The 23,499-nt window shown below is 39.4% G+C and overlaps 1 protein-coding gene across 1 annotated transcript in view; it reads left to right on the top strand.

Moving 5' to 3' along the window:
- LOC128686525 (dual specificity protein phosphatase CDC14B) overlaps positions 1-23,499 on the top strand; it is a 107,332-nt gene that overhangs the window by 61,588 nt on the left and 22,245 nt on the right. Inside the window, exons 6-8 of the mRNA XM_070080474.1 lie at positions 11,090-11,264; positions 11,662-11,790; positions 23,270-23,403. Of these exons, the coding sequence (XP_069936575.1) occupies positions 11,090-11,264; positions 11,662-11,790; positions 23,270-23,403 (438 nt within the window). The remainder of the gene's footprint in view (positions 1-11,089; positions 11,265-11,661; positions 11,791-23,269; positions 23,404-23,499) is intronic.

Raw genomic sequence — 23,499 nt, 5'->3', positions numbered from 1 at the left:
TGGAATTATCTGACTGGGAATTTAGAATCTAACGACTTTTTAGAAGTAGTTCAGGGCTGTTTTTTGAAGCAGTTTGTGACAGAACCTACAAGGGGAAATAACCTGCTTGACTTAGGAAGGAATCCCTTGTTAATAATTTAGAAATTTCAGAGGAACTTGGTGCTAGCGACCACAAATCAATTACATTTAGCATTGAATGGAAGTATGATAGTAGGGATAACTCAGTAAGAGTCCCAGGTTTTCGCTTAGCAGATTACAATGGGCTTAGAGAACACTTATCTGTTGACTGGGTTAACAAAGAGAGCTATCAATATGACAGTTTTCTGAATACTATACATGCTGCCCAAAGAACATTTATCCCATATAAAGAAATTAGATCAAATAGAAATGATCCAAAATGGATGAATAATAGGCTCAAATATCTTTTAGGACAGAAGAAAGGAATTTATAGGCATATGAAAAGAGGTGAGGGTCATCTTATGAATCAGTATATTGACATTAAGAGGGACGTTAAAAAGGGGATAAGAAAAGCTAAAGGGGACTGTGAAATTAAAGTTGCTAGGGATTCTAAAACTAACCCAAAAAGTTTTTTCCAGGTGTATAGAACAAAAGTTAGAGATAGGATAGGTCCCCTTAAAAATAACTATGGGCATCTTACTGACAGAATAAAATGTGCTCGATTTTAAGTAATTATTTTCTCTCGGTTTTTCCACAGGAAGACACGAACAATATCCCAGCAACTAATTTTTATAGTGGGCCTGAAGAAGATAAATTATGTAACATCACAGTTATTAGTGAAATAGTTATGAAACAAATAGACTGACTGAAGCAAAATAAGTCACCAGGACCTGACGAGCTTTTGTCAAGGGTTCTTAAGGAATGCAAAATGGAATTCTGTGAACCATTAATTAATATTTTTAATTTATCTCTTCAAACAGGTGTAGTGTCTGATATGTGGAAGATGGCTAATGTAATTCCTATTTTTAAAGCAGGGGTCAAGTTGTTACCGTTAAATTACCGCCCAATAAGCCTGACCTCAATTGTAGGCAAATTACTAGAGTCAATTATAGCTGAGATTATAAGAAGCTATCTGGATAAGCATAATCTAATTAATGATACTCAGCATGGATTCACGAGAAGCTGTTCTTGTCTAACTAATTTATTAACTTTCTTCAGTAAAGCATTTGAGGCTGTTGATCACGATAAAGAATTTGATATTATTTATTTAGATTTTAGTAAATCTTTCTATAGAGTACTGCACTAGAGACTGTTAAAGAAAGTGGCAGCTCATGGCATTGGGGAAAAAGTGCTCTCATGGATCGAGTCATGGCTCACAGACAGGAAGCAGAGAGTGTCCATAAATGGGATTATATCCGAGTGGGGATCTGTAACAAGTGGCGTTCCACAGGGATCAGTCTTGGGCCTGCTGTTGTTTATAATATATATCAATGATCTTGATGAGGGAATTACTAGTGAAATGAGCAAATTCGCCGATGACACAAAGATTTTTTTTTTTTTTTTTTTTCAACAAGTCGGCCGTCTCCCACTGAGGCAGGGTGACCCAAAAAAGAAAGAAAATCCCCAAAAACAAAAAACTTAAATCATCATTCAACACTTTCACCACACTCACACATTATCACTGTTTTTGCAGAGGTGCTCAGAATACAACAGTCTAGAAGCATACACATATAAAGATACACAACATATCCCTCCAAACTGCCAATATCCCAAACCCCTCCTTTAAAGTGCAGGCATTGTACTTCCCATTTCCAGGACTCAAGTCCGACTATATGAAAATAACCGGTTTCCCTGAATCCCTTCACTAAATATTACCCTGCTCACACTCCAACAGATCGTCAGGTCCCAAGTACCATTCGTCTCCATTCACTCCTATCTAACACGCTCACGCACGCTTGCTGGAAGTCCAAGCCCCTCGCCCACAAAACCTCCTTTACCCCCTCTCTCCAACCCTTTCGAGGACGACCCCTACCCCGCCTTCCTTCCCCTATAGATTTATATGCTTTCCATGTCATTCTACTTTGATCCATTCTCTCTAAATGACCAGACCACCTCAACAACCCCTCTTCTGCCCTCTGACTAATGCTTTTATTAACTCCACACCTTATCCTAATTTCCACACTCCGAATTTTCTGCATAATATTTACACCACACATTGCCCTTAAACAGGACATCTCCACTGCCTCCAACCGTCTCCTCGCTGCTGCATTTACCACCCAAGCTTCGCACCCATATACAGTGGACCCCCGGTTAACGATTTTAATCCGTGCAAGAGGGATAATTGTTATGCGAAATAATCGTTATGCGAATGAATTTTCCCCATAAGAAATAATGGAAATAAAATTAATCTGTGCAAGACGCCCAAAAGTATGAAAAAAATTTTTTTTTACCACATGAAATGTTAATTTTAATACACACAAACTGAAAAAGGCATGCACAATTACATGACACTTTTATTGAAGATCTGGTGATGATTGATGGGATGGGAGGAGGGGAGAGCATTATCTTCTTACTGTTTAGAAGGGGAATCCCCTTCCATTACGACTTGAGGTAGCAAGTCCTTTTCCGGGGTTACTTCCCTTCTTCTTTTAATGCCACTAGCACCAGCTTGAGAGTCACTGGACCTCTGTCGCACAACAAATCTGTCCATAGAGCTCTGTACCTCCCGTTCCTTTACGATTTGTCTAAAATGGGCCACAACATTGTCATTGAAATAGTCACCAGCACGGCTTGCAACAGCTGTGTCAGGGTGATTTTCATCTATAAAGGTTTGCAGTTCAACCCACTGTGCACACATTTCCTTAATCTTTGAAGTAGGCACAATGGATTCCACAACTGGCATAGGCTTCTCAGGGTTAGCCCCAAACCCTTCAAAATCTTTCTTAATTTCCATACTAATTCTCACCCTTTTTACCACAGGGTTGGCACTAGAAGCTTTCTTGGGGCCCATGGTCACTTATTTTCCAGAAACAGCACCGAAAACACTGTAATAATACGAAATATTCCGAGTGTATGCTTGGATGTTACCGCGGAGGCTGGCTGGTAAACAATGGGACGGCCGGCACATGTGAGGCTGGCTGAGGGCACATTGGACGCGTCTCGGACGAAAATCGGTAAGCGGGTTTTTAATCAGTATGAGCGGCAAAAATTTTGCGATAAAAGTAATCGGTATGCGGAAAAATCGCTATGTGATGCCATCGTTATGCGGGGGTCCACTGTAAAAGTGTTGGTACTACTATACTTTCATACATTCCCTTCTTTGCCTCCATAGATAACGTTTTTTGACTACACATATACCTCAACGCACCACTCACCTTTTTTCCCTCATCAATTCTATGATTAACCTCATCCTTCATAAATCCATCCGCCGACACGTCAACTCCCAAGTATCTGAAAACATTCACTTCTTCCATACTCCTCCTCCCCAATTTGATATCCAATTTTTCTTTATCTAAATCATTTGACACCCTCATCACCTTACTCTTTTCTATGTTCACTTTCAGCTTTCTACCTTTACACACATTCCCAAACTCATCCACTAACCTTTGCAATTTTTCTATAGAATCTCCCATAAGCACAGTATCATCAGCAAAAAGTAACTGTGTCAATTCCCATTTTGAATTTGATTCCCCAAAATTTAATCCCACCCCTCTCCCGAACACCCTAGCATTTACTTCCTTTACAACCCCATCTATAAATATATTAAACAACCATGGTGACATTACACATCCCTGTCTAAGACCTACTTTTACCGGGAAATAGTCTCCCTCTCTTCTACACACCCTAACCTGAGCCTCACTATCCTCATAAAAACTCTTTACAGCATTTAATAACTTACCACCTATTCCATATACTTGCAACATCTGCCACATTGCTCCTCTATCCACTCTATCATATGCCTTTTCTAAATCCATAAATGCAATAAAAACTTCCCTACCTTTATCTAAATACTGTTCACATATATGCTTCAATGTAAACACTTGATCTACACATCCCCTACCCACTCTGAAACCTCCTTGCTCATCCACAATCCTACATTCTGTCTTACCTCTAATTCTTTCAATTATAACCCTACCGTACACTTTTCCTGGTATACTCAGTAAGCTTATTCCTCTATAATGTTTACAGTCTCTTTTCTCCCCTTTCCCTTTATATAAAGGGACTATACATGCTCTCCGCCAATCCCTAGGTACCTTCCCCTCTTTCATACATTTATTGAACAAAAGTACCAACCACTCCAACACTATATCCCCCCCTGCTTTTAACATTTCTGTCATGATCCCATCAGTTCCAGCTGCTTTACCCCCTTTCATTTTACGTAATGCCTCACATACCTCCCCCACACTTACATTCTGCTCTTCTTCACTCCTAAAAGATGGTATACCTCCCTGACCAGTGCATGAAATTACTGCCTCTGTTTCTTCCTTAACATTTAAAAGTTCCTCAAAATATTCTCGCCATCTACCTAATACCTCCATCTCCCCATCTACTAACTCCCCTACTCTGTTTGTAACTGACAAATCCATATTTTCCCTTGGCTTTCTTAACTTGTTTAACTCACTCCAAAATTTTTTCTTATTTTCATTAAAATTTCTTGACAGTGCCTCTCCCACTCTATCATCTGCTCTCCTTTTGCACTCTCTCACCACTCTCTTTACCTTTCTTTTACTCTCCATATATTCTGCTCTTCTTATAACACTTCTGCTTTGTAAAAACCTCTCATAAGCTACCTTTTTCTCTTTTATCACACCCTTTACTTCATCATTCCACCAATCATTCCTCTTTCCTCCTGCACCCACCCTCCTATAACCACAAACTTCTGCCCCACATTCTAATACTGCATTTTTAAAACTATTCCAACCCTCTTCAACCCCCCCATTACTCATCTTTGCACTATCCCACCTTTCTGCCAATAGTTGCTTATATCTCACCCAAACTTCCTCCTCCCTTAGTTTATACACTTTCACCTCCCTCTTACTTGTTGTTGCCACCTTCCTCTTTTCCCATCTACCTCTTACTCTAACTGTAGCTACAACTAAATAATGATCCGATATATCAGTTGCCCCTCTGTAAACATGTACATCCTGGAGCCTACCCATCAACCTTTTATCCACCAATACATAATCTAATAAACTACTTTCATTACGTGCTACATCATACCTTGTATATTTATTTATCCTCTTTTGCATAAAATATGTATTACTTATTACCAAATTTCTTTCTACACATAGCTCAATTAAAGGCTCCCCATTTACATTTACCCCTGGCACCCCAAATTTACCTACTACTCCCTCCATAACATTTTTACCCACTTTAGCATTGAAATCCCCAACCACCATTACTCTCACACTTGATTCAAAACTCCCCACGCATTCACTCAACATTTTCCAAAATCTCTCTCTCTCCTCTACACTTCTCTCTTCTCCAGGTGCATACACGCTTATTATAACCCACTTTTCACATCCAATCTTTATTTTACTCCACATAATCCTTGAATTAATACATTTATAGTCCCTCTTTTCCTGCCATAGCTTATCCTTCAACATTATTGCAACTCCTTCTTTAGCTCTAACTCTATTTGAAACCCCTGACCTAATCCCATTTATTCCTCTCCACTGAAACTCTCCCACCCCCTTCAGCTTTGTTTCACTTAAAGCCAGGACATCCAGCTTCTTCTCATTCATAACATCCACAATCATCTCTTTCTTATCATCTGCACAACATCCACGCACATTCAGACTTCCCACTTTGACAATTTTCTTCTTCTTATTCTTTTTAGTAATCTTTACAGGAAAAGGGGTTACTAGCCCATTGTTCCCGGCATTTTAGTTGACTTTTACAACACGCATGGCTTACGGAGGAAAGATTCTTATTCCACTTCCCCATGGATATAAAAGGAAAATTAATAAGACCAAGAACTATTAAGATAAAATCAAAGAAAACTCAGATGAGTGTGTATGAATAAATGTGTACATGTATGTGTAGTGTGACCTAAGTGTAAGTAGAAGTAGCAAGACACAAAGATAGTTAGGATAATTGATTCAAATGTAGATATCAGGGAACTTCAGGAGGATTTAGACAAACTCAGTAGCTGGTCAGAAAAGTGGCAGTTGCAGTTCAATGTAGATAAATGCAAGGTTCTGAAGCTCGGAAGTGTCCATAACCCTAGCACTTATAAGTTAAATAATGTAGAACTTAGCCATACAGATTGCAAAAAGGACTTGGGGGTTATGATAAGCAATAGCCTGAAACCAAAACAGCAATGCCTAAGCGTACATAATAAGGCAAATTTTTACTGGGATTTTTATCAAGAAGTGTAGGAAACAGAAGTTCAGCGGTTATATTACAGCTTTATACATCATTTGTAAGGCCTCGCCTAGATTATGCATCTCAGTTCTTGTCTTCATATTACAGACTGGACATAAATTCGTTAGAAAACATTCAGCGTAGAATGACTAAATTAATACATAGCATTAGAAGTCTTCCTTATGAAGAAAGATTGAGGACCCTTAACCCTTTCAGGGTCCGTGCCGTAGATCTACGGCTTTACGTTGAGGGTTCAAACCGTAGATCTACGCCATGAGCTCAGCTCACTCTGATAAGCTGTGAGCAGTAAATTTGGGCCTAGATATGAGAGAATACATCTATGTGGTATGTGTGCACTACATAAAACAAATCCTGCAGCACACAGTGCATAATGAGAAAAAACTGATACTGTCATTTTCGATTAAAATAGCAATTTTGCAGTGTTTTTTCGTATGTTTTTTATAGTTATATTTGTGATTTCTTGGTTTCATTTGATAGAATGGAAGATATATTACAGAAATAGAGATGATTTTGATTGGTTTTAGTACTGAAAATGGCTTGAAACTGAGCTCAAAGTAGCAGAAATGTTAAATTTTTGCATATGTTCAAGAGTAAACAAATGACCTCACACGTCTAATACACGCCAGCTGGTGTGTCTAATATATGTTCACAAATGTGCTGATATTATTATTACAATATTGCATGACAGTAAATCTTCTATTTTTTCGTTTGAATAAAAATTCATTATTATTTTTATTTTTTTATTATCACACTGGCCGATTCCCACCAAGGCAGGGTGGCCCGAAAAAGAAAAACTTTCACCATCATTCACTCCATCACTGTCTTGCCAGAAGGGTGCTTTACACTACAGTTTTTAAACTGCAACATTAACACCCCTCCTTCAGAGTGCAGGCACTGTACTTCCCATCTCCAGGACTCAAGTCCGGCCTGCCGGTTTCCCTGAATCCCTTCATAAATGTTACTTTGCTCACACTCCAACAGCACGTCAAGTATTAAAAACCATTTGTCTCCATTCACTCCTATCAAACACGCTCACGCATGCCTGCTGGAAGTCCAAGCCCCTCGCACACAAAACCTCCTTTACCCCCTCCCTCCAACCCTTCCTAGGCCGACCCCTACCCCGCCTTCCTTCCACTACAGACTGATACACTCTTGAAGTTATTCTGTTTCGCTCCATTCTCTCTACATGTCCGAACCACCTCAACAACCCTTCCTCAGCCCTCTGGACAACAGTTTTGGTAATCCCGCACCTCCTCCTAACTTCCAAACTACGAATTCTCTGCATTATATTCACACCACACATTGCCCTCAGACATGACATCTCCACTGCCTCCAGCCTTCTCCTCGCTGCAACATTCATCACCCATGCTTCACACCCATATAAGAGCGTTGGTAAAACTATACTCTCATACATTCCCCTCTTTGCCTCCAAGGACAAAGTTCTCTGTCTCCACAGACTCCTAAGTGCACCACTCACTCTTTTTCCCTCATCAATTCTATGATTCACCTCATCTTTCATAGACCCATCCGCTGACACGTCCACTCCCAAATATCTGAATACGTTCACCTCCTCCATACTCTCTCCCTCCAATCTGATATTCAATCTTTCATCACCTAATCTTTTTGTTATCCTCATAACCTTACTCTTTCCTGTATTCACCTTTAATTTTCTTCTTTTGCACACCCTACCAAATTCATCCACCAATCTCTGCAGCTTCTCTTCAGAATCACCCAAGAGCACAGTGTCATCATTAAAAATCAAAATGGAATTCATTTGTAAAGCCTGAAAACGTAACTAATGAACAGAGGAAATGTTAGCTTAGTGCCAGGAATGCCTGCATTGTTTATTCTGGACCCTATTTTGAAATTGGAATATTTTGAACTTTTCACTAAATTGGTCAAATTACCAATTTCCAATCACTTTATTTTGTAGTTGAAACAGTTGAATTGGCGATTTCTTGTGCTCAATCGATAGAATATTAGTAATACTAGTGAAATAGCTAAGAATTTGGTTGACTGGAATAATGTAATTGGCCTAAAATGGGAGTCAAATTCGGCAATATCGCCGACACATCAAAACTCGCGCGAGTTTAATTTTGTCAATTTTCCATCAAGTTTCGTACTTTTTGTTTTATTACCTTCAGAAAAAGATTTTCTACCATTTCATAAGAAAAAATAACAAAATTATTTTTTGAAAATTCTTGGACACTGGTGTTCACCTTGAAATTTGGCCTCTGGACCCTGAAAGGGTTAAATTACATTCACTTGTTAGACAAAGAATGAGGGGAGACATAATTGAAGTGTATAAGTGGAAGATGGGTATTAATAAAGGGGATATAAATAAGGTCTTGAGGATATCTCCTCAAGAGAGAACTCGCAGTAATGGATTCAAATTGGACAAGTTTAGATTTAGAAAGGATGTAGGAAAGTATTGGTTTGGAAATAGGGTAGTGGATGAGTGGAACAGTCTTCCTAGTTGGGTTATTGAGGCTAAAACCTTTGGTAGTTTGAAATTTAGGTTGGATAAATACATGAGTGAGAGGGGTTGGATTTGAGTGGGACTTGCATATGAGTGGATAGTTATCAGAGCTTATTTCTTGGGTGGCCTTGAAAATTGGATTGGGCAAATGTTTTGTTATAGGGATGGATTGTGAAGGACCTACCTGGTATGGGCCAACAGGCCTGCTGCAGTGTTCCTCCTTTATTATGTTCTTATGAGTATAGCATGGAGGAAGGAGTGTAGCTGGGAAATCAAGGAAGCTAATGTTGCAAAAGGGAGTTTAGCAGGGAGGCAGGGAGTGTAGTGGGGAGGCAGGACCCCAATAGAAATAAGTCACTCTTGACTTTTTTGAGTCATCCTAGGTTCTTTACACATATGCTGTGAAAGGGAGGCAGGGAGTGTAGCAGGAAGGGAGGGAGTGTGGAAGGGAGACAGGGAGTGTAGCAGGGAGGCATGGTGTGTAACAGGCAAGCAGGGAGTGTAGCAGGCATGCAGGGAGTGTAGCAGGCAGGGAGGGAAGTAACCCTATAGAGAGCTTTGATACCTGAAGTCCTTATGGAGGGGGGGGGCTTCCCCTTCCAAACAATCAGTCCTACCTCTCTCCTCCTCCCTGTCTTCCATAAGCCAACAAGGGTCTTAAATAAAGGTACGTCATAGTGATTTAAATGTTCATTTATTTATTTTATTTAGTTCTCATTGTTTCGTGTATGTAAAACTGTAACTAATCTTTCAAAAATTTATTTTTTGTTAATATTTTTGGGTGTCTGAAACTTACTTTTTTTTTCTTTTCTCAACAAGAAGTCGGCCATCTCACACCGAGGCAGGGTGACCCAAAAAGAAAGAAAATCCCCAAAAAGAAAATACTTTCATCATCATTCAACACTTTCACCTCACTCATACATACTCTGTTTTTGCACAGGTGCCCAGATACAACAGTTTAGAAGCATATACGTATAAAGATATATAACATATCCCTCCAAACTGCCAATATCCCAAACCCCTCCTTTAAAGTGTAGGCATTGTACTTCCAATTTCCAGTACTCAAGTCCGGCTATATAAAAATAACTGGTTTCCCTGAATCGCTTCACATTTATTCTTAGGGAAAATATTGCTTCGAATTTAGGCCTTTTCAAATTTAGGAACGGATTATGGCCGATATTCGGGGTTCCATTGTACATTATTAAAACTACTTTGGAGTATAAAACAAATTCCAACCACACAATAGAGCAAAAAAACAAATGTAAAAGACCTGGGAGTGATCATGTCAGAGGATCTCACCTTCCATGACCATAACATTGTATCAATTGCATCTGCTAGAAAAACGACAGAATGGATAATGAGAACCTTCAAAACTAGGTATGCTAAGCCCATGATGACACTCTTCAGATCACTTGTTCTATCTAGGCTGGAATATTACTGCACACTAACAGCACCTTTCAAGGCAGGTGAAATTGCTGAACTAGATAATGTACAGAGAACCTTCATGGCACACACAACTGCGATAAAACACCTCAGTTACTGGGCACGCTTGAAGTTCCTCAACCTGTACTTCCTATCATGCAGGCGGGAGAGAGTCATGATTATTTACACTTGGAAAATCCTATTGGGATTAGTACCAAACTTGCACACGAAAATCATTCCCTATGAAAGCAAAAGGCTCAGCTGACGATGCTACATCCCCCCAATGAAAAGCATGGGTGCCACTAGCACGATAAGAGACAACACAATAAGTGTGAGGGGCCGAAGACTGTTCAACTGCCTCCCAGCATACATAAAGGGGATTACCAATAGACCCCTGACTGTCTTCAAGCAGGTAATGGACATGCATCTAAAGTCGGTGCCTGACCAGCCGGGCTGTGGTTCATATGTCAGGTTGCATGCGGCTAACAGTAACAGCCTGGTTGATCAGGCACTTATCCACTATTAGGGCTGGTCACAGACCAAGCCATGGGGGCATTGACCCCCGGAACCCTCTCCAGGTATAATATACAGATCTTATAATGTAATATTAATGTACTGTAGATTATTCATTTGATCATTGTATATAGCTTAGAAAAAAATTTCTTATTTTCCAGAAATCATATACTACACACAGTTCTGTAGTTCTGGTACTCTTATTTTCTGAGATTACTAGTACCAGAGGAGAAGTTTTGTGCAGTTATATATTTTATTCATGTGCATGTGAAGCCAGTGCATAAAATGTATTATGTTGAGAATATGATTTCTTTTCCTGTATTGACACAGTAAGCAGTCGTCACTATGGCTTGAGGGTGATATATTCCGAGGGCGTAATAAAAACCAAAACTTAAACAAGAAGTGCCAGTTTGGTATATACAGTGTTGCCTACCGTGAACATGTAGCCAACATGAGGAATAATCTTAACAAAAATCATTGCAGGAATCACAATCAGAAGAAACAAGTAAGTCTAGATATGATTGCTCTAAGGTTTAATACTCTTTCTAGTTTGTTCAGGTGAATAGTACAAATTTTTCATAATGTTTGCTTTTATATAAAATGGTATACTGTATCGTTCATGAAGTGTATAGTGAGCCTAATAAGTTTAGTTGAGCTTGCATATGTACATTGTACAGAATACACCAATAAACCTTAATATCACAACATGGCATCAGATATTTATCATGTGGTAGTTGCAAGTCTCTATTCTGTATCCTTGCATATATTGCACATCTTTTCTGTAGCTTTGCATATATTATTTCCTTTTCATTTTAATGTTCTTAAAAAACTGCAAAGCCTTTGTCGTTTTGTAGATTATTGAGAAGTGGGGAATCATGCCTTGATAAATACATACATTACAGCTTAATGGTAACTCTTCTGACGATGATGGTGAGCGTGAAGAGAATGTTCAGGTTGTGTTGAGTGGCGTGGACACCCTGAAGCTGGATGATCACACCTCACACACTGACAACCATGAGAAATATATTGAGGTAAAAAAGTTAATTACTGATAGATGGCTATTAATTCCACCTGACTTAATATTTATTTATATTGATATTTCGACACTTCAGCTGTCTCCCACTGAGGTAGGGCGACCCAGAAAAGAAAGAAACACTTCCATCATCATTCAACACTTTTAGTGATTGTGTGAATGATGGTGAAAGAGTTTCTTTTTTGGGCCACCCTGCCTCGGTGGGAGGCGGCTGACGTGTTGAAAAATCCATACTGATATTACACCTTCACGATATTTTTGTATTTTTATGGTTGTATTTTCGTTTTATTTTTGGTCTCATTTGATAGAATGGAAGGTATATTACAGAAATAGATATGATTTTGATTGCTTTCACGACGAAAAGTACCTTGAAATTGAGCTCAAAGTAGGAGAAATGTTCAATTCTTTGGGTATGTTCAAGAGTAAACAAATGATGTCACTGTCCATTCCAATAAGCAGTTGTGAATGGGTTGACATTATTTATACAATTATTACAATAAGGCAGTAGTCTGCATAACAGTAAATCTTCTATTTTTTCTGTGAATAAAAATTACAAATTATTTATATAGTAATAATAATATGTATAAAAATACGTATAATAATAAGAGTATAACGATATAATGTAATAATAGTAATAATTTAGGTAGTAGGTTGGTAGACAGCAACCACCAAGGCAGGTACTACTGTCCTGCCAAGTGAGTGTAAAACGAAAGCCTGTAATTGTTTTACATGATGGTAGGATTGCTGGTGTCTTTTTTCTGTCTCATAAACATGCAAGATTTCAGGTACGTCTTGCTACTTCCTCTTACACTTAGGTCACACTACACATACATGTACAAGTATATACGTATATATATACACACACCTCTCTGGGTTTTCTTCTATTTTCTTACTAGTTCTTGTTCTTCTTTATTTCCTGTTATCTCCATGGCGAAGTGGATCAGAGTTCTTCCTCTGTAAGCCATGCGTGTTGTAAGAGGCAACTAAAATGCCAGGAGCAAGGGCTAGTAACCCCTTCTCCTGTATATATTACTAAATGTAAAAGGGAAAACTTTCGTTTTTCCTTTTGGGCCACCCCGCCTCAGTGGGATACGGCCGATGTGTTGAAAGAAGAAAGGATTGCTGGTGTCTTTTGTGTCTCGTAAACATGCAAGATATCAGGTACGTCTTGCTTCTTCTACATACATTTAGGTCACACTACACATACATGCACAGGCATATATATATATATATATATACACCCCTCTGGGTTTTCTTCTGTTTTCTTTCTAGTTCTTGTTCTTGTTTATTTACTCTTATCTCCATGGGGAAGCGGAACAGAATTCTTCCTCCGTAAGCCATGCGTGTTGTAAGAGGCGACTAAAATGCCAGGAGCAAGAGCCTAGTAACCCCTTCTCCTGTATAAATTACTGAATTTAAAAAGAGAAACTTCCATTTTTCTTTTTGGGACACCCTGCCTTGGTGGGATACGGCTGGTTTGTTGAAAAAAAAAAAGTTCGTATAATAATGATAATAGTATAATTATATGTGTAACGAAATATAATACGTATAATAATAATAATTTTTTTTTTTAACAAGTCGGCCGTCTCCCACCGAGGCAGGGTGACCCAAAAAGAAAGAAAATCCCCCCCAAAAAATACTTTCATCATCATTCAACACTTTCACCTCTCTCACACATAATCACTGTTTTTGCAAAGGTGCTCAGAAGTGTTTAGAAGCATATACGTAAAAAGATACATAACATATCCCTCCAAACTGCTAATATCCCGAACCCCTCCTTTAGAGTGCAGACATTGTACTTCCCATTTCCAGGACTCCTGTCCGGCTATATAAAAATTACCAGTTTCCCTGAATCCCTTCACTAAATATTACCCTCCTCACACTCCAACAGATCGTCAGGTCCCAAATACCATTCATCTCCATTCACTCCTATCGAACATGCTCATGCACGCATGCTGGAAGTCCAAGCCCCTTGCCCACAAAACCTCCCTTACCCCTTCCTTCCAAGGTTTTCGAGGACGACCCCTACCCCGCCTTACTTCCCCTACAGATTTATATGCTCTCCATGTCATTCTACTTTGATCCATTCTCTCTAAATGACCAAACCACCTCAGCAACCTCTGTTCAGCCCTCTGACTAATACTTTTATTAACTCCGCACCTTCTCCTAATTTCCACACTCCGAATTTTCTGCATAATATTTACACCACACAAGCAACCACCCATGGGGGTACTACCGTCCTGCCAAGTGAGTGTGAAACGAAAGCCTGTAATTGTTTTACATGATGGTAGGATTGCTGGTGTCTTTTGTCTGTCTCATAAATATGAAAGATTACAGGTACGTCTTGCTACTTCTACTTACACTTAGGTCACACTACACTTACATGTACATGTTCAGTTATACACGCTCATCTGAGTTTTCTTTGATTTTATCTTAATAGTTCTTGGTCTTATTACTTTTCCTTTTATATCCATGGGGAAGTGGAATAAGAATCTTTCCTCCCTAAGCCATGTGTGTTGTAAAAGTCAACTAAAATGCCGGGAACAATGGGCTAGTAACCCCTTTTCATGTAATTGCTAAAAAGAATAGGAGGAAGAATATTGTCAAAGTGGGAAGTCTGAATGTGCATGGATGGTGTGCAAATGATAAATAGATGATTGTGGATGTTATGAATGAGAAGAAGCTGGATGTCCTGGCTTTAAGTGAAACAAAGCCGAAGGGGGTAGGAGAGTTTCAGTGGAGAGGAATAAATGGGATTAGGTCAGAGTTAGAGCTATAGGAAGAGTAGCAATAATGTTGAAGGATAAGTTATGGATGTGAAAAGTGGGTTATAGTAAGTGTATATGCACCTGGAGGAGAGAGAAGTGTAGAGAGAGAGAGAGAGAGAGATTGTGGGAGATGTTGGGTGAATGCGTGGGGAGTTTTGAACAAAGTGTGAGAGTAATGGTGGTTGGGGATTTCAATGCTAAAGCGGGCAAAAATGTTGTGGAGGGAGTAGTAGGTAAATTTGGGGTGCCAGGGGTAAATGAAAATGGGGAGCCTTTAATTGAGCTATGTGTAGAAAGAGGTTTGGTAATAAGTAATACATATTTAATGAAGAAGAGGATAAATAAATATACAAGGTATGATATAGCACATAATGAAAGTAGTTTGTTAGATTATGTATTCGTGGATAAAAGGTTGATGGGTAGGCTCCAGGATGTACATGTTTATAGAGGGGCAACTGATATATCAGATCATTATTTAGTTGTAGCTACATTTATAGTAAGAGGTAGATGGGAAAAGAGGAAAAATGGCAACAACAAGCAAGAGGGAGGTGAAAGTGCATAAACTAAGGGAGGAGGAAGTTCGGGTGAGATATAAGCAAATATTGGCAGAAGGGTGGGCTGGTGCAATTGTGAGTAATGGGGGGGGGGGGTTGAAGAGGGTTGGAATAGTTTTAAAATGCAGTATTAAAATGTGGGGCAGAAGTTTGTGGTTATAGGAGGGTGGGTGCAGGAGGAAAGAGGAGTGATTGGTGGAATGATGAAGTAAAGGGTGTGATAAATGAGAAAAAGTTAGCTTATGAGAGTTTTTTTACAAAGCAGAAGCGTTATAAGAAGAGTAGAGTATATGGAGAGTAAAAGAAAGGTGAAGAGAGCAGTGAGAGAGTGCAAAAGGAGAGCAGATGATAGAGTGGCAGAGGCACTGTCAAGAAATTTTAATGAATGGAGTTAAACAAGTTAAGAAAGCCTAGAGAATGAATGGATTTGTCAGTTCAAAACAGAGTAGGGGAGTTAATAGATGGGGAGATGGAGGTTTTGGGTAGATAGCGAGAATATTTTGAGGAACTTTTAAATGTTGAGGAAGAAAGGGAGGCGGTAATTTCATGCACTGGCCAGGGAGGTATACCATCTTTTAGGAGTGAAGAAGAACAGGATGTGAGTGTGGGGGAGGTGCGTGAGGCATTACGTAGAATGAAAGAGGGTAAAGCAGCTGGAACTGACGGGATCATGACAGAAATGTTAAAAGCAAGGGGGGGGGGATAGAGTGTTGGAGAGGTTGGTATTTTTGTTTAATTAAATGTATGAAAGAGGGGAAGGTACCTAGGGATTTGCAGAGAGCATGTATAGTCCCTTTATATAAAGGGAAAGGGGACAAAAGAGATTGTAAAAATTATAGAGGTATAAGTTTACTGAGTATACCAGGAAAAGTGTACAGTAGGGTTATAATTGAAAGAATTACAGGTAAGACAAAATGTAGGATTGCAAATGAGCAAGGTGGTTTCAGAGTGGGTAGGGGATGTGTAGATCAAGTGTTTACATTGAAGCATATATGTGAACAGTATTTAGATAAAGGTAGGGAAGTTTTTATTGCATTTATGGATTTAGAAAAGGCCTATGATAGAGTGGATAGAGGAGCAATGTGGCAGATGTTGCAAGTATATGGAATAGGTGGTAAGTTACTAAATGCTGTAAAGAGTTTTTATGAGGATAGTGAGGCTCAGGTTAGGGTGTGTAGAAAAGAGAGAGACTACTTCCCAGTTAAAGTAGGTCTTCGGGATGTGTAATGTCACCATGGTTGTTTAATATGTTTATAGATGGGGTTGTAAAAGAAGTAAATGCTAGGGTGTTCGGGAGAGGGTGGGATTAAATTATGGGGAATCAAATTCAAAATGGGAATTGACAGTTGCTTTTTGCTGATGATACTGTGCTTATGGGAGGTTCTAAAGAAAAATTGCAGAGGTTAGTGGATGAGTTTGGGAGTGTGTGTAAAGGTAGAAAGTTGAAAGTGAACATAGAAAAGAGTAAGCTGATGAGGGTATCAAATGATTTAGATAAAGAAAAATTGGATATCAAATTGGGGAGGAGGAGTATGGAAGAAGTGAATGTTTTCAGATACTTGGGTGTTGACGTGTCAGCAGATGGATTTATGAAGGATGAGGTTAATCATAGAATTGATGAGGGAAAAAAGGTGAGTGGTGCGTTGAGGTATATGTGGAGTCAAAAAACGTTATCTATGGAGGCAAAGAAGGGAATGTATGAAAGTATAGTAGTACCGACACTCTTATATGGGTGTGAAGCTTGGGTGGTAAATGCAGCAGCGAGGAGACGGTTAGAGGCAGTGGAGATGTCCTGTCTAAGGGCAATGTGTGGTGTAAATATTATGCAGAAAATTCGGAGTGTGGAAATTAGGAAAAGGTGTGGAGTTAATAAAAGTATTAGCCAGAGGGCAGAAGAGGGGTTGTTGAGGTGGTTTGGTCATTTAGAGAGAATGGATCAAAGTAGAATGACATGGAAAGCATATAAATCTATAGGGGAAGGAAGGCGAGGTAGGGGTCGTCCTCGAAAGGGTTGGAGAGAGGGGGTAAAGGCGGTTTTGTGGGCGATTGGCCTGGACTTCTAGCAAGCGTGCGTGAGCGTGTTAGGAGTGAATGGAGACGAATGGTACTTGGGACCTGAAGATCTGTTGGAGTGTGAGCAGGGTAATACTTAGTGAGAGGATTCAGGGAAACCGGTTATTTTCATATAGTCGGACTTGAGTCCTGGAAATGGGAAGTACAATGCCTGCACTTTAAAGGAGGGGTTTGGGATATTGGCAGTTTGGAGGGATATGTTGTGTATCTCTATACATATATGCTTCTAAACTGTTGTATTCTGAGCACCTCTGCAAAAGCAGTGATAATGTGTGAGTGTGGTGAAAGTGTTGAATGATGATGAAAGTATTTTCTTTTTGGGGATTTTCTTTCTTTTTTTTGGGTCACCCTGCCTCGGTGGGAGACGGCCGACTTGTTGAAAAAAAAAAAATATATATATATATATATACACAAATAAGTTTTGTGTGTAAGTGCTCTAAGTAGTTCGCTATGTCTCATGACTCGACTAGACTTAAACCAGTATCTGACAAAGTCCTCACATAATCTAACTTCTTGACCACCTGGCCATCAGAACAGCTTGCTTGAACAATAAACGACCGCTAAGCCCAATAGCAATATAACAAGCAACTGCGACACAGAATCAGGATCAAGGAGATAATATAACGACACTAAGTATGCACCATCTGCAGATCCTCCACAAAAGTCACAAAACTCCCATACTACTGAATCTAAGTTCAGCATAAGAAAATCCCCGACTGTGACAGTACACAGATACCACTACAAATTAGGTCAGAAGCTACAGCTCAGGATCTGAGTTGCTCAGAGTGTCTATTCGACACTCAGCCTCAGTACAACGTCAAAAATCACTAAGTCTAGACAATGTTCTGTGAACAGAGTTCTACAGAACCCACAAGAAAGCTACAGAGACGATCTGCCAATAAGGGAGAGTTAGGCACGTCTTGTCAGGAATACGTCCAACCACCAAGAGAGTCTAGCCCAGACTGACTACTCCAGGCGAGGTGTGAACACCCCTCCTCGATGACGTGATAGCTCTGTGGACAGTTGCTGCCCAGCAACACAGAAGCTGGCAGAGTAACAAGCCACAAGCGATAATTACAGTAGTTAGACAATCAAGACTTGAACTATGAGCATATAATAATATATGAATGTTACATCCTACTTAACAATATAACTAAGTCAAATAATAATATAAAGCAATATATTTACGATTTAGCTATTATCGCAAATATAAGCAATATAAAATTATATGAAAAGGTAATATACATTATATACATTGTGACCCATTCAGGGGTTGCAACAGGTGAAAGTGTTGAATGATGATGAAAGTATTTTCTTTTTGGGGATTTTCTTTCTTTTTGGGTCACCCTGCTTCTGTGGGAGACTGCCATCTTGTTTAAAAAAAAAAAACATTGCCCTTATACAGGACATCTCCACTGCCTCCAACCTCCTCCTTGCTGCTGCATTCACAAACCAAGCTTCACACCCATATAAGAGTGTTGGTACTACTGTACTTTCATACATTCCCTTCTTTGCCTCCATAGATAACGTTTTTTTGTCGCCACATATACCTCAACGCACCACTCGCCTTTTTTCCCTCATCAATTCTATGATTAACCTCATCCTTCATAAATCCATCCGCCAACACATCAACTCCCAAGTATCTGAAAACATTCACTTCTTCCATACTCCTCCTCCCCAATTTGATATCCAATTTTTCTTTATCTAAATCATTTGATACCCTCATCACCTTACTCTATAATATATAATATAATATAATACAGTGGACCCCCGGTTAACGATATTTTTTCACTCCAGAAGTATGTTCAGGTGCCAGTACTGACCGAATTTGTTCCCATAAGAAATATTGTGAAGTAGATTAGTCCATTTCAGACCCCCAAACATACACGTACAAACGCACTTACATAAATACACTTACATAATTGGTCGCATCCGGAGGTAATCGTTATGCGGGGGTCCACTGTATAATATAATTTTTTTTTTTTTTTTTTTTTTTTTTTTTTTTTTTTTTTTTTTCAACAAGTCGGCCGTCTCCCACCGAGGCAGGGTGACCCAAAAAAGAAAGAAAATCCCCAAAAAGAAAATACTTTCATCATCATTCAACACTTTCACCACACTCGCACATTATCACTGTTTTTGCAGAGGTGCTCAGAATACAACAGTTTAGAAGCATACACATATAAACATACACAACATATCCCTCCAAACTGCCAATATCCCAAACCCCTCCTTTAAAGTGCAGGCATTGTACTTCCCATTTCCAGGACTCAAGTCCGACTATATGAAAATAACAGGTTTCCCTGAATCCCTTCACTAAATATTACCCTGCTCACACTCCAACAGATCGTCAGGTCCCAAGTACCATTTGTCTCCATTCACTCGTATCTAACACGCTCACGCACGCTTGCTGGAAGTCCAAGCCCCTTGCCCACAAAACTTCCTTTACCCCCTCTCTCCAACCCTTTCGAGGACGACCCCTACCCCGCCTTCCTTCCCCTATAGATTTATATGCTTTCCATGTCATTCTACTTTGATCCATTCTCTCTAAATGACCAAACCACCTCAACAACCCCTCTTCTGCCCTCTGACTAATACTTTTATTAACTCCACACATTTTCCTAATTTCCACACTCCGAATTTTCTGCATAATATTTACACCACACATTGCCCTTAAACAGGACATCTCCACTGCCTCCAACCGTCTCCTCACTGCTGCATTTACCACCCAAGCTTCACACCCATATAAGAGTGTTGGTACTACTATACTTTCATACATTCCCTTCTTTGCCTCCATAGATAACGTTTTTTGACTCCACATATACCTCAACGCACCACTCGCCTTTTTTCCCTCATCAATTCTATGATTAACCTCATCCTTCATAAATCCATCCGCCGACACGTCAACTCCCAAGTATCTGAAAACATTCACTTCTTCCATACTCCTCCTCCCCAATTTGATATCCAATTTTTCTTTATCTAAATCATTTGACACCCTCATCACCTTACTCTTTTCTATGTTCACTTTCAACTTTCTACTTTTACACACATTCCCAAACTCATCCACTAACCTTTGCAATTTTTCTTTAGAATCTCCCATAAGCACAGTATCATCAGCAAAAAGTGACTGTGTCAATTCCCATTTTGAATTTGATTCCCCAAAATTTAATCCCACCCCTTCCCGAACACCCTAGCATTTACTTCTTTTACAACCCCATCTATAAATATATTAAACAACCATGGTGACATTACACATCCCTGTCTAAGACCTACTTTTACCAGGAAGTAGTCTCCCTCTCTTCTACACACCCTAACCTGAGCCTCACTATCCTCATAAAAACTCTTTACAGCATTTAGTAACTTACCACCTATTCCATATACTTGCAACATCTGCCACATTGCTCCTCTATCCACTCTATCATATTATTATTATATTATTAACACACTGGCCGATTCCCACGAAGGCAGGGTGGCCCGAAAAAGAAAAACTTTCACCATCATTCACTCCATCACTGTCTTGCCAGAAGGGTGCTTTACATTACAGTTTATAAAGTTTTTCTTCTTCTCTTTTTTAGTAAATGTCTACAGGAGAAGGGGTTACTAGCCCATCGCTCCCGGCATTTTAGTCGCCTCATACGACACGCATGGCTCACGGAGGAAAGATTCTTTTCTACTTTCCCATGGACAATAGAAGAAATAAATTAGAACAAGAGCTATTTAGAAAAAGGAGAAAAACCTAGATGTATGTATATATATATATATGCATGTGCGTGTCTGTGAAGTGTGACCAAAGTGTAAGTAGGAGTAGCAAGATATCCCTGTGATCTAGCGTGTTTATGAGACAAAAAAAAGACACCAGCAATCCTACCGTCATGCCAAACAGTTACAGGTTTCTGTTTCACAGTCATCTGGCAGGACGGTAGTACTTCCCTCGGTGGTTGCTGTCTACCAACCTTCTACCTACCTACTCTATCATATGCCTTTTCTAAATCCATAAATGCAATACAAACTTCCCTACCTTTATCTAAATACTGTTCACATATATGCTTCAATGTAAACACTTGATCTGGTGGCCTGGTGGTTAACGCTCTCGCTTCACATGGTGAGGGCCTGGGTTCGATTCCCAGCCAGAGTAGAAACATTGGACGTGTTTCTTTCCACCTGTTGTCTATGTTCCCCATCAGTAAAATGGGTACCTGGGTGTTAGTCGACTGGTGTGGGTCGCATCCTGGGACACTGACCTAAGGAGGCCTGGTCACAGACCGGGCCGCGGGGGCGTTGACCCCCAGAACTCTCTCCAGATAAACTCCAGATAAACACATCCCCTACCCACTCTGAAACCTCCTTGCTCATCCGCAATCCTACATTCTGTCTGACCTCTAATTCTTTCAATTATAACCCTACCGTACACTTTTCCTGGTATACTCAGTAAACTTATTCCTCTATAATTTTTACAATCTCTTTTGTCCCCTTTCCCTTTATATAAAGGATCCATTCTCTCTAAATGACTATACATATTTTATTAACTCCACACCTTCTCCTAATTTCCACACTCCGCTCTCTGCCAATCCCTAGGTACCTTCCCCTCTTTCATACATTTATTAAACAAAAGTACCAACCACTCCAACACTATATCCCCCCTCTATAAATATATTAAACAACCATGGTGACATTACACATCCCTGTCTAAGACCTACTTTTACCGGGAAGTAGTCTCCCTCTCTTCTACACACCCTAACCTGAGCCTCACTATCCTCATAAAAACTCTTTACAGCATTTAATAACTTACCACCTATTCCATATACTTGCAACATCTGCCACATTGCTTTTAACATTTCTGTCATGATCCAGTAAACTTATTCCTCTATAATTTTTACAATCTCTTTTGTCCCCTTTCCCTTTATATAAAGGGACATCAGTTCCAGCTGCTTTACCCCCTTTCATTCTACGTAATGCCTCACGTACCTCCCCCACACTTACATTCTGCTCTTCTTCACTCCTGAAAGATGGTATACCTCCCTGGCCAGTGCATGAAATTACCGCCTCCCTTTCTTCCTCAACATTTAAAAGTTCCTCAAAATATTCTCGCCATCTACGTAATACCTCCCTCTCCCCATCTACTAACTCCCCTACTTTGTTTTTAACTGACAAATCCATACTTTCCCTAGGCTTTCTTAACTTGTTTAACTCACTCCAAAAAATTTTCTTATTTTCTTTAAAATTTCTTGACAGTGCCTCTGCCACTCTATCATCTACTCTCCTTTTGCTCTCTCTCACCACTCTCTTCACCTTTCTTTTACTTTCCATATACTCTGCTCTTCTTATAACACTTCTGCTTTGTAAAAACCTCTCATAAGCTACCTTTTTCTCTTTTATCACACCCTTTACTTCATCATTCCACCAATCACTCCTCTTTCCTCCTGCCCCCACCCTCCTGTAACCACAAACTTCTGCCCCACATTCTAATACTGCATTTTTAAAAATATTCCAACCCTCTTCAACCCCCCGCACTACTCATCTTTGCACTAGCCCACCTAAAAATTATGGTACTGAAATAGTGAAGAACTTGTATACTATACTGGCAAACTTCAAATTAGCTTTTTATAGATGAGATGCTGAAAAAATATTCACAACATGTATTAGGACAGAATTTTAATATGGAGCACTGGTTTGCTGTCTACACCTATAAAAATGTAGACACTAGAAAAAACTATCTTGAGCTTTAAAATAACTTTCAAAGCTTAAAAGTGAAGAAAAATGCAGAAAACTATAAATGCCCATGTTAGCTGTAAGGTAGTAGGAAAAAAGTGATAATTGGGTAAGAACATGACGGCAAAAAAAAAAAAATTAATATCATTAAATGGAAAAAAACAATACATATTTGTAAATTAAGAAAAATGAGATAAAAGGCTAATAAAAAGCTTTTTGCAGTGTTAAAACAGTGGTGTTAAGTGTTAAAAAATATTAAATATTGTTACGCTGCTGTAGCTACACATGTCATTATACACACACACACACATTGACATGTACATGTCATCTTCCAGTTGTAGGTTAATTATTGAAATTACTTAATTATTTCACACAGGATGTAGCCAACAGTAATGCCAATACCAAGGATTTAGAAACACGTATCATCAATGGACTCTCGCAAGGGGACCGTCTAAATCAGCTTAAAGCTTCTCGGTCCCACTCAAGGTCTGCGACAACTGGTCGTGTTCAGTAAGTAAATCTCTGAAACTTACTTTCATTGTCAGTGTTTCATAATTAGTGGATATGAGTGTGTGTGTGTGTGTACACTATACAAGAAAGCTTCAT

This window comes from Cherax quadricarinatus, unplaced genomic scaffold (genome assembly GCF_038502225.1).
Source record: "Cherax quadricarinatus isolate ZL_2023a unplaced genomic scaffold, ASM3850222v1 Contig501, whole genome shotgun sequence".
Taxonomy (NCBI): Eukaryota; Metazoa; Arthropoda; class Malacostraca; order Decapoda; family Parastacidae; genus Cherax; species Cherax quadricarinatus.
This window is presented reverse-complemented; position numbering and strand designations above follow the sequence as displayed.